The 12,761-nt window shown below is 40.3% G+C and overlaps 1 protein-coding gene across 26 annotated transcripts in view; it reads right to left on the reverse strand.

Annotated features, from left to right (window-relative positions):
* The window catches only part of SOX6 (SRY-box transcription factor 6), a 588,321-nt gene that overhangs the window by 39,890 nt on the left and 535,670 nt on the right, over nt 1–12,761 (reverse strand). For all 26 annotated transcript variants that reach the window (XM_038569137.1, XM_038569135.1, XM_038569136.1 and 23 more), the window contains one exon: nt 5,540–5,648. In XM_038569137.1, coding sequence (XP_038425065.1) covers nt 5,540–5,648 — 109 coding nt within the window. The remainder of the gene's footprint in view (nt 1–5,539; nt 5,649–12,761) is intronic.

Below are 12,761 nucleotides of genomic sequence, written 5' to 3' on the forward strand. Positions count from 1 at the left end.
GAGGTATAAAACACAGAAGCAATCAGAAGTTCACCAAATAAATAAATAAATAAATAAATAAATAAATAAATAAATAAATAAATAAATAAAGCTTTTAGAAGGGTTAAGGCCATATTGGCTGGGATCCAATTCACAGTTCAGTACAAATCTATAAAACTCTTCTAAGCAAATCGGGGAATGTGAAAGCAACAGTTCGAAAAAGGACTGTTCTTGGTGCACATATCCATTTCCACTCGAATCAATGCAAGTTTTTAATACGTGGAGGACAGACAGCAAACACATCACCGCAGTTTCAATCCAACGTCCAGAAGTCTGGCCAATGATAATCACTTTCAGAGCTCATCCCTTTCGGAGCTCATTGTCTACTATTCCCCACATCAAAATAAGGTGCAGCCTCCCTCTAAGGCTGGGACACAGTAATCGAATTTGGGAATTTAAAGAGGTGTAGGGAAAATGTTTTCTTACTCCAGATCTTCCGCAAAATGGAAAAAAAGTAAGTATCTCTTTAGAGATCTCAGGTATGAGAGAGAGAGGAAATGGGTCAGAAAGAATATGAAAAAGAAAGCAAGCCACAGCTGTTATTGCTGGGAGAAGAGAAGAGGATGGAGAAAGGAGGGGCCCATCTGTGAAAGGCAACTGGGAATGACTACCAGAGAGAGCTTCTCATCAATAAAAAGAAAAGTTCAAGGGACCCGAAAACTGGATTCAACAAGTGACACAAACACCCTCTCAAAGATCCTGAATCTCCTCTTCTATTTCTCTGAAAAATTAAAAAAAGACCCAAGTGGAAGTGATTGTGCCCAGATCACCTTTCTTATAAGAAATACATTCTGTCTCCAAGAAGACCTTACCAATGATCTTCAAATTGGAAGGGACTTTAGAGATAATGGAATCCAGAAGCCTCTTTTAAAAAATAAGTTGAAAGTTACTTGAAGGCCATCCTTTAGTAAAAGAGCCTTAATCCAAACCTCCCAATAACGGGCCAGCACCCTTCCTACTATAGTTGGCACCCTTGAAATCAGGAGAGTTGGGGGGAAGCATAGCACTCTCATCGGGGGAAAACAAGGAGAGGAGAGGTGCCATGTGAAGAGTCCATAAAAAGTCAAACAGCTGTTCATCATTCTTAATACATGGTGACAGGCTCCACTAATCAAGTCCTCTCTTCCTCCCACGTCCCACATAGGAGCTAACACATTTTGTGTGATCCGTACATAGTAAGCCTTCAACTGCTTCAAAGTATAACAAGACCTTACACATGTTTCCTAAGCCCCCAGCACCAATGAATTTGTAGTTTTATAAATATCATGGTGAACAAGAAATGCTGTCTTGTCATATTCAAGCCAAATAACAGCTGGACTTTAAAAATAAAATTTTGAAGGCATTTGCCTTTTATATTTTTAATTTCTGTTTTCCTGGCTTATGGTTTTGTCATTTGATTTTGATGAGTGTTTAATACACATGCACAGCTGCCTCTTTGGGTGACCTTTCCCTTGCTGCTTCCATGCTCAGAGCTATGAAGCAGGTCCACAAGTTGCTTACTAAGTGATATTGGCATTTTCACGACTGGCAGATATTTTCCTGGGAAGCCCAGCTGGAACAGGGCCTCATCTCTTAAGCTGACGCACTTTAGTCTCTTCATAAGCCTCATAGGAGGATGGGGCGCAAGTGAGAGGACAGCATGGCCCCTTAAGATAGCTGTTCTGCATTATTCACAAGAGCCAAGACAAGGAAACAACCTAAGTGTACATGGATGGATGAGCAGATAAAGATATATATTGCATTTTCCCTCTCCCGCCCTCTCTCTCTCTCTCTCTCTCTCTCTATATATATATATATATGTATATACATATATATATATATAGTCTTGTTATACTTTGAAGCAGTTGAAGGCTTACTATGTACGGATCACACACAAAATATATATATATATATATATATATATATATATATATATATACACACACACACAATAGACACACACACACAACTCTTGAAGGAGTTTTGGTGGATGAATATTATTCATCCACAAAAAAGAAGACAATCCTGCCATTTGCAACAATGTGGATAGACCCTGAAGACAAAATGCGAAGTGAAACGAGAAAGACAAATAATACTGTTGTCTCACTTACATGTGGAATCTAAAAAGGACAAACTCAGAAACAGAGTAGAATGGTGGTTTCCAGGGACTAGGGGGAGGAGGAAAGGGAGAGACGTTGGTCAAAGGGTATAAACTTCCAGTTTTAAGATGGATTGGCTCTGGGGAGAAGCTAATATACAGCATGGTGACTATAATGAACAATATTGTATTACATACTTGAAAGTGGCTAAGAAGGTAGGTCTTAAATTTTCTCATAAAAAAATGAGGTGATTATGTAAGGTGATAGATGTGTTAACTAACTTGATTGTGGTAATTGTTTCCTAATAGACACGTGTACCAAACCATCACATAGTCCACCTGAAGTTTAGTGTTATATATCAGTTATATCTCAGTAAAGCTGAGGGTAACATTTTAATGGCTATGCCAGGCCAGAGGAAACATGGACATGATCATGTGTGGACTGAGAAGAGGTGACCTGAGCTGCAGAACTCACCTGCCAACTGAGCTTACCTAAGTAGCTTTCGCTCTGAATCTCTGTGGGCGCAACCAAGTCTTGAACTTTTTAGCACTTTTCTCAGCGATGATTTTGCCCATCTGTCTGTATACATTTCCCTTTTAATCTTCTGTCTTCCTGCACTAGACTTTAAACTCCAAGAGGTCAGGAACATATCTGTTCTGCTTCCCTTGGTTTATCTAGTGTCTAGTTCTGGCACCTGGTGGACCCTTAGGTAATGTATAGTTTTGTTTTGCTTTGTTTTGCTTAGACCACAAACTGACTAAAGGAGTTTCTAAGTTGTACTTATTCTGCTGCTGCAGTCCCCTTCTTATTCCTCCTGTGTAGGGAAATGTGAAGGAGCAAAGTAGAGAACGGATCATGTGTACCTGCTATCTGCTCTGACTTTAATAGGAACTGTAACTCCAGCAGGCTTTGCAATCAGCTCTTACTTGAACAGACGCCAGGAAATATCCCGAAGTCAGCAGAAGAAGGCTGCTGCCCATCCCAGCAGTCCTCACAAAGGCGGTGCGCTGCTGTCCATCTGAGAGGCGGTAACTTGACTCCATTCATGAACTCACAGTCCCCCAAAGCACATGAGGTCTCAATGGCAGCCCTGGGCAAGCTTCTGAAGGGAGGTTTTCACACGCTCCTTAAGCTCCTGGGCCACTACAGCCCTTCTACTATTACACTCATCAGGCATTGCTGCTGTGTGCGATAGAGTAACACGAGAGCTGGTGTATGGCATGACTTGCTATATTTAGGGGAGAGGAAATGGGCCATACTGAGGAAGGTCACAAGGAGTTTGTTCAGAAAAGTGAAGGCACCACGTATATATCTGTGTATGCAGGGCACGCCAGTATAGCACAGTGTTCAGAAGCATGGGTCCTGGAGCCTGGCTGCTGGGATCAAGCTCTACCCTTACTAGCTATGTGACTTGTGGCAAGTTTCTTAGTTTCTCTCATCTTTAGTAGTCTCTTCTGTAAAGTGGAAGACATATAATAATACCTTCTATATGGAGTTGTGTAAGGTTTACATGAGAAAATGTGTGTAAAAAGCTTAGCACAGTCTCTGGCAGGTAAGTGCTTCAAAAACGTTTGCTAACAAGCACACAACAAGAACAAAAACCAAAGTAACCAGGAAATTGATCTGAATCCAGATGATCTGGATACTGAAAGGGATTTTCAAAGACATTTCTATACAATATGTTTCCCTCCAGTTAAGTGTTTCATTTTTTCCTTTCATAATGGCTAATAACTCCAATCCTGCTTTTTAATTATCAAGTGCATAATATCATTAGCTAAATCATTAGCATTATTGAGAGGTAACTGACCAAGTGTATACCCATTATACAATTAAGAAACTGGAGGAAGAATGACAGATTAAGAGAACTTCTGGAACAAGGGTAAGGTGATAGAACTCCACACCTCCTAGTCTATGGAAAAATGAATGAACTGAATACTCCAAAGGGATGAAAAATGTTATTTCGCTGTGTACGGTCAAAGGTTTAGATACCCTGTGGTATAATCCTGCAACAAAATTGAGATGGGCCAGGCCTGAACAACTGGTTTCCTAGGCCAAGGAACCTCAGTCCTCATGAGGAAAACCCCACACTTCTAAGTGTCAAGGTCACTGTACTCTTGGTATACATTCTTCATGGAAGTCAGCGAATGCAAATCTGGTTCTGAGTCCCCTTTATCCCTCCCTTCCTCCTCCTTCTCCTCCTCCTTCTCCTCCTCCTCCTCTTCCTCTCTTCTGTCCTCCCCCCTCCTACCCCCCCCACACCAATCAGAATTTAACACCTTGTCCCCGGGACTATCATTGAACATCTGTGTCTCCTACTGGCATTAAACAAAATCTGCCTTCTGGAAATTCTCTAAAGTGCTTCCGAATGTCTGACACCGTCCATCTTTTAGTACTCAAGCCAGAGACTTCTCAACTGCCTGGATGGTCCCGGGCTTTCACCAGAAGCCCTACCCTGTTTAGATGTGGCTACAAATGTCTTCGTGTATTTTCAAGGGATTAAGGTCCTGGAAGAAATTCTGCCAATAAAAGAGGATAATAGTAAGATTCTTCTCTTTAAGCTAAAGAACTTCAGCTGGGTCCCAAGATGGGTGAAGTATTGTGTTACTCTGAAGAGAACAGATTAATCTTCCCTGACTGGTGGGAGGGATTTTGCCAAAAGAACAGCTAACGGGAAAACCAGTCCCTACTCTGTGATGACACAGTAAATAACCAGGCAACATTACTACCGAAGTGCTGACCTAACTCATAAATTGTACCCAGCCTCTGGGGAGCAATTTCTGCTGATTTGCTGCTTGTGCATTTAAAACAAACAAACAAAAAGGGAAGAGGAGTGGACAGGCATGGATAGTGCTATGGGTAAACCCACTGAGAGTGAAGCTCGTCTTTCCATCTAGACTTTCAAAAGATTTTAGTGACGCTTAGTGCTCGGGCATGGGCCCTGCCCGAGGATGCATTGATTTTATGTGAGATCTGCTGCAAACCATCAGTTAGTTCCCAAAGTGGTTTGACTGTACCTGGGACTCACGTGATTTGGGGTTGAAACAAAAAATCCTCCTTTATATGTTAAACATATAACATATGTTTAAACAAGAAGTTTAAACAAGAAGTCAGTGACATGGATGACACACAGAATTCCAACACTCACTGGAATGCAGAGGGTCCCTTGATACAAAAACTTGAAAACAGCAGCTTGAAGTCCTCAAATGGCTACGTGTTCAGTAATGTGGGCTCTAGCTACATCTCAACATCCTCAGCTATAATATGTAATGGAGGCTAACATTTCCTCTGCTTTGCCAAAAAAAAAAAAAAAAAAAATCCAGCCGGTACTCCCAGGAAAGATTGTAGAAGGCCCTAGAGCTAACTCAGTTGCATCGTCACAAATGCCCAGAGCAGCAGAAAAGAGCTACGGAAAAGCCACTCACCCTCTGCATCTTCTGGCCGAGTTAGATCGATGACACCTGGGCCCAGCTTTCCATCTTCACTTGACTTTCCTGTTAACTGAGGCCCCAAGTTCTCAAAGCGTGTTCTTTCCTAGAGGAAAGAATAATCAGAGGCTTATTCTAGCTTCTGAAGCAGCCACTTTTCCCTTCCAGCTTCTATCCTGCTTCGTGGCCAAAACTTGGATTTACAAACAACTCGTTTCTGATCGACTTGGGGGCTCCGGAAAGCTTTCAGGAAGGTTCCACTAAAGCCTAGTGGTGCCACCGACAGCGCCGACAGTGTCTACAGCAGAGTACCTGTAAGGAAAGGAAGCCGGCGCCGGGAAGCCCTCCGGGTGGCACCGCGCATCTTCTCTCAGTGGGATTTGCGCCAGGCGTCTAAAAGGAATGCAAGTGAAAGGTTTGAGCCTCAAGTGCAAAACTTGAAAGAGCAATTCCCATTAAGGTATATACTGCTAGTTAACGGGAGAGGAATTTTTCTCATTTAGAGATCACAGTTCGCATTGGTATTCCTGGGAAAATACAAATCAGGATTTTAGGCAAGAGGATTTCAAAACGAAATGTGTCAAAGGGGGCGGATGAGATGACGGCACTGATGCTCCTATTTTGCTTGGGAGTTTCCACTTCCCAGAGAGTAAGAAAGGCGATTACCCCTAGCCAGCCATTGAGTGGGGAAAGTAGAAAATCTCCTGCCGCTGGAGGAGGGAAACTCCAAGATGTCCCACTCTGTCAGCCAGTTCTTCTAGGACAGGGAGCCTGAAAGATGGCACTGAACTCTCCCTCTGCAGCTCTCTGGATCAGTAGCAGAGGGCTCACTGAGCGTCACTGAGATGGTTTTCTTGTCTGCAAAAACACAGCACGTGTCCCCTTCTCACCTTCTTGCTACTCTCCACACTCAAACTTGGCTTTGTGTGGTGCTTATGAATGAATGAAACCTTGTTGTTCATTACTATGAAACAATATTAAATGTCATGTCAGCTTGAATTTACAGACATGAAATAGCAGCTTCCAGCCCCGGGAATGGTTTCTGCATGTTATACTTAATGCATTATGCAGCAGTAGAGTGCTGATTGCTGTTCAGTCTATTGTTCAATGACCTAGTTCTGTACTGAGCATGTTCGGCATTAGATGGAAACACTCTGCGAGTGTTCTCTTCTGTAAGATGTTTAGAAACTTGGAAATATTCTTAAAGAGCAAACATACAATTACTTGATAGAGGCTGTGTCTCATTTGTACAGTCTCACTACATTTGTGCTTTCTAATATGATTATTTTTGAATATCATTATATTTCTATAATTAATTCCCATCAGTCAAATTGTGCAGGAAGTCTTCCAGTTCCCCTTCATCATGGAATATGTTGAAATCTGTGTTGGAAGAAAGCACAGCATAAACCTTGCTTTAATCTAGCACCGTTTCTATGAAAGATTTGCAACAAAATTATAATCATGAATTTCCCCAACCGGGTAATACTAACTGGTTACAATAGTGGGCTATGGGGAAACCTCTGAAATAGGACACTTATAAAAAACAGAATGAAAATAAAAAGCAAATTAGGCATGGTTCCCCAATATCTTCTTATGTGAAAACACCGCTGCACAAGAACAAATTAACCCAGATGCAGGCCACAACAGAAAGCAAACCACAAGCCATGTGGGAGTTTCACACGTTGTCTGGGGGGAGGACAGCTGCTTTTAATCAGCCAATTTCTATTTTTGAGTAGCACTTCTGGTTGTCATGATGTAAAGGAAAAGAATTAAAGTGAAGATGAGTAGTACCAGGGAAAGCAAAATATTCAACCTTTGTTTTATCACATTGTTTCGCATTTCAAATATTTGCATGTGAATGCTTTCCCTATGTTAAATGCAAAAGGAGTTTTGATGTGACACCTGCAATCTTCTTGGAAGAACAACCTTTAGCTGTATTTTCATGGGGGGAAAAACAACTTTCTCTGAAAATCAACAGACCGTGCTACCTATCAATATGCATATTTCAAGTATCTTTCTAGTCATTCATTCTCTTTGATTTTACCGGAAAATATTCTCAGTAAAAAAAAAAATAAAGTTCCTGAAAGAATATCAATATTTTGACAAGGAAGGAGAAGAGGGAAAATTACATGCCATGGTTTGTAAAATCCTGAGACAACAAAGCTTACATGATGATAATATCTTTTCTTTTATAAAAAATGAAGTGCACTCACAATTCAGTATTATCAGCTTGTTTTTAATCATAACAAAAAACATTCAGAACATTCAACAACACATTCACAGTGTCTTTGAAGTCATACATTTTTCTGACTTCATTGAAAAAAAACATTCTTCTGCAGAGATACTTTCCTTATAAAATATCAATATTTTGACAGAGTAGAAGTCAGGGAAGAATATTCCATGAAACACTTGTTAAACAGGCAGAAAATAAATCAATGATAAAAATTGTTTTGGGCAGTGGGCTGCATTTTATATTTGGTAATATTAAGCACTTGTGTTTGAGATTAAAGAAGGACCCTGCAAAGCCATGCCCTTTCATATAAATTTCTACCTAGCCTCCCAGAAGATTTCCTTCTTCAAAGAATAGCTCAGAATATTTATTTGCCAGCCACATAACCATAAGATAAGAGAGCCCGATGTCTACAACTTAGCTCCAGGCAGCTGGGCTAAGCAAAGGTTTTACCAGTGAGGCTGAACATGAGCCTGGTGAATACAGGAGGTGGACATGGGCACGGAGATTCGCTCAAAGATTCTTTGGTTCCAAGAGGCTTCGACTCCTGGCCAGTAAGTGCCAATGGGCATGCCCCTACGTCAACCAAATATAGACTGCGAGAGGCAAGTTCTTCACCGCAGATTTTTCCACGCACTTGAACTAGCTCTCACAATATACACAGCTCCCAAGTAAGATATTTTGGAGATGTAAGCAAAATAGCTCAATGCTAATTGAATCTCAACTCCCCCTCCCCAGGAAAGTCCCCAATCTTCACGTTGACGGCAAAATGTGCATTTTACATGCAGCGATGTGATCAGACACTTACTTATGCATTGTCAGTCACAAAACATGCAGGCAACATAAAAGTTATTGAAAAAAATTAAAGTCTGAAAGTCAGCCCTGCTGTGTTGTAGGACTGTTGGCTCTCTAAGTGCTTTGAAATTATGATGTATGAGATAGATGTTGCATATTAAGTAAAGATATTGAAATGATAAAGCCCCCTTTAGTGAGAGCTGATGAATGTTCAATGCTACAAGCCACAAGACGCTGGCATCCATCATCTTCACATATTATCAGAGTCAATGACGGGGCAGCCTCACTGATGACAGATAGACTGCTGCATTATTATCCCTTATTTCCAGAGTCACTGAACAAACCATTCAACTCCTTGGGCATTATTTTCAACTTTGCATTAAATTAGCAACTTCTCCCTCCCTACCATGGCAAGATTGATCAATTTTGTTTTTGCATGGGTGGAGAAAGAGAATGGATTTGGGGTGACTGAAAGAACGGAGCCTTGCTTCCATCTAAGAAAAAAAAATCAACTTCCTCTTACTGGCAACAAAATGTAAAATTGTGATATGGGGAAAGAACAGCAATGAAACAGTAAGCACACAATAATGGCTTTTCTTTGCACTTAGATAAAAGCTGAATTTTTGATGTGCACAGTATATTTTAATAAAATTTTATATACTATGTTTTATACACTTATTGGCTATTCCATAATAATGTGTGTGCTAACAGTAAAATTGCTCTTAAATTTATGTGTGTTATTTATACGTTCCCCCGTAACAATGCTTTTTGTTGTAAAAAATATTCTGTTTATTAATGTAACTTTACAACCACCGCATCCGAGATCCGTGGTAAATTAATGACATTTTTATTATTTTATAGTGTCATTAAATTTTTACTGATCACTCCATCAAACAGAGGCAGTAAAGGCCATAATGTAAACTGGGACACTTAGATCAGGGAGCAGGAAGACATTCCAGATAGTCTGAAGGAAACTGCTGGCAATAAATGATATTTATACCATCTTTAAGCACGTTAGAATACTTGGATAAGTTTGGCAAAACTGTTTCAGTAGTAGAGTGGATTGTGTACTTAAATAACAGTTTGCTAGCCAGCAAGACAAGCCTTTTTCAAACCATCCGGGAGGTGACTGACGGCAACCATCTCCAGGAAAACACCAACGTGGAATGTCTGATGTGCCGGGCACCCTCCCCTCGGGGCTGCCAAGCCTGACCAGTCCACGCCGTACCTCAAATGACTTCCAAACGGTCCCTGCTTCTACAGTCTGAAGTGGAAAGTGGTAAATGCTGAGAGAGAAGCTTTTTGTTTGTTGCTTTACAAACAAATATTTTTAGTTTGACAGGCAGACGTGACTGGACAAAGATGTAATGTATTTTATTCCAATGGTCTAGATGAGAGGTACTTGACCAATCTTTAGTCAGAGCTGGTTCCTAAAGACTGTCTGAATGTGGGTCATTCATAATAGCCACAGCCACAACATACACCTAAAGGGCCATGACCTATGCTGTGGTTAAAATGGACAAAAAATAATTATCTCATGTTACTTTCACATATAAAAGACCTTAGGTTAGTCTACTCTACGCTGATGCTCAATGAGTCTGTTTATAGAATCTTTGTACATGTTTTTTGTACAAATATTTTATATTGTATAGAACTATATACATAACATATACACATATCTCTCTGCATGTAGATAATAGTAATTAGAAAATTTTATGCTCATGTAATCACAAGTTTAGAATCATCCATCTCCTATGTGGGGATTTGGGCATGAATCTTTTGTAAGTAAATAAGAATTTTGTTGTTATATCCTAAAAGACATATTTAAATATTAAAGACTTCTTCCAACTATGTAATAATAAGGCATTTTGTAGGGAAAGTGAGTTACTGCAGCGCCACCAGTCGCATTCTTGTATACTCCTGAAGCAGAGTTTTCTGAGAGTAAGAACAAATACTTGCACAATGAAGAGGAATTCTCGAAGGCCAGCATAATGTCCTGAGATATTATCTATCCTCAGTGTCTCAGCCCTAAATTGTTAAGTACTCCCCAAAAGAAGTCTTGTCACTTCACCCCAGCTCCAGGCCTTAGCTTCTCTGCAACCCAGGAAAACTTACCCCAACCGAGAGTGAAGACTTCCCTGCAAAAGCAGCTCTCCACTTGCACAGCCTCCCTTCCTGCCCTCTTTACATCAATACCAGCTGGTCGGTACTATTTGCCTCCCTGCTTTCCTCATCCCTCCACGCTCAGTCCCTCTCCAGGCTTGCTGATTCCTCTTCCACAGAGTCTCTGGCACTGGTCCCTCCCCGGCCCCCTGGCATCCCGTCATCACTGACGGCCCCTGCGCTCCTGCCCGCACTCCTAGATCACTGCCACCACCCCCTTGCTGGGCTGCCCGACTGTGGCACTGCCCTCCCAGTCCATCTAGGCACACTGCTCACAGGGATCCGCTTCAGAGCTCTGATTTAAAACCTTCCACGCCTTCCTGCTTGCATTCCATTCAAACTCTTCTTCTACCTGGCTTTCAAGTCCTTTTTAAATTCCATTTCCTACAATTCTCCCATCATACATCCTCTGCTTGGGGCGGGCAGAAACTCTTCCCATAATAACATCATGATCGTGCCTCCTTGTTCTTCCTCAGCGCTGCTAGGATAAGCTTCCTACTCTCTTCCTCCTTGCCAAATTCTATTCATACTGAAAAGCCCAAGTTGTCTGTGAACTCTGTAACCTCTCTGAGCCACCTGTTTTGTGATATACAAAAATTCTTAGTCTTCCCTATATAATTGGTCCCTGGTTACATATTATTTTTAAGAATTGAGCTTTGGTTCACCTGCACCTTCCAAGTCTCCTCCTGAAACACCAGAAGGTTTTTCAAGCCAACAGTTTGTCTGACACCTTTTCTATATATCTTACACAGCATTTAGTAATAGTGCCCATAAATACTTGCAGGTTTTACAAGGCCACATAATTGATTTATCCACATAAATCAAAGAAACCCTTTACAAGTGAGTGTCCCAAGGAAGCAAGAACTACCAATTTACCAATTTTCTAATATTTCAAGTTTGTGATAGAGATGTTTAGACTCAACACTCTACTTGTGATGATCTCTCTTTGGGCAAAATATATAATAATAATCAAAACAAGGAAATCCAAAAAAAATCTTAAGTATTTTAGATTTTTAGAAAGATTTTAGAAAGACAAGTAAGTAATGTTAAAAGAACACAGTAGAAGAATACAATTTAATGATATAACTTATTATGAAAAAGAGGTTTTTGAGTCTGACTTGGAATTTTCTGCAATTTAGCACTTGCATCTTTGCAAAGTCTTTGCAAAATATGGCAAAAGAAGACACTACCCACCACACAAATGCTTTGTTTAAAAAGCAGTACACATTTTGAAATAAAAATCTCTCTCTCTCTCTCTCTCTCTCTTAAGCAGGACAATGCTAAGTAATGTTGAGACAGAGAGAGAGAGAGTCTGTATCTTGCTCTGAAAGACTTGCTCTAATTCCTTGCCCTGGTCATATCTTGCCATGATGTGATTCTCAAGAAATATTACTTAAGCACACATATGATTTCCTTTTTATTGATTTGACAAGCTCTATCACTTATTAGCCTTTATTTTATATCCTTTATAATACATTTAGTAATTTAGTGAAGGATTAAAAATATAGGCTTTACATTAGAAAGTCACCACGTATACTTTTAAAAAGGCAATTCCTGTTTGGAGGGAGTTATTTTGGAGGCACAGGGATTGACTTTCATAGTGATATTTTGATGGCCGCAGAGTCAGTAATCATGGTAATAAAGACTCTGGCTGGGAGAAATGAGGGTTATTATCGAACCTCATTGTTAAATGACATTTTGTCAGCTAAAACTATTAATTTGTCTAGCTTTTAATACACCCTTAACACCGAAATTGTGCTAGGACTCATGAATTAGTTAAGGGCTAAGTTTTACAACTGTGTTTGTCCCCATAGCATAAATACATGTATTGGAGTGGAGGTAGCAAAGAGGGTCACTTACTGATCATATACTATGTGCAAGGCTCTTTCCAATGAATATTTTCCTTAACCTTTATGCCAATACTACAAGGAGAATATTACTATCACTAACAGTTTTACTAGAGGAAAAGGTGAGGCTTCAGAAAGATTTTTTTTTCAGAAAGATTTTTTTCTATTTTATTTAAGTCACTTA

Source organism: Canis lupus, chromosome 21 (genome assembly GCF_011100685.1).
Source record: "Canis lupus familiaris isolate Mischka breed German Shepherd chromosome 21, alternate assembly UU_Cfam_GSD_1.0, whole genome shotgun sequence".
Taxonomy (NCBI): Eukaryota; Metazoa; Chordata; class Mammalia; order Carnivora; family Canidae; genus Canis; species Canis lupus.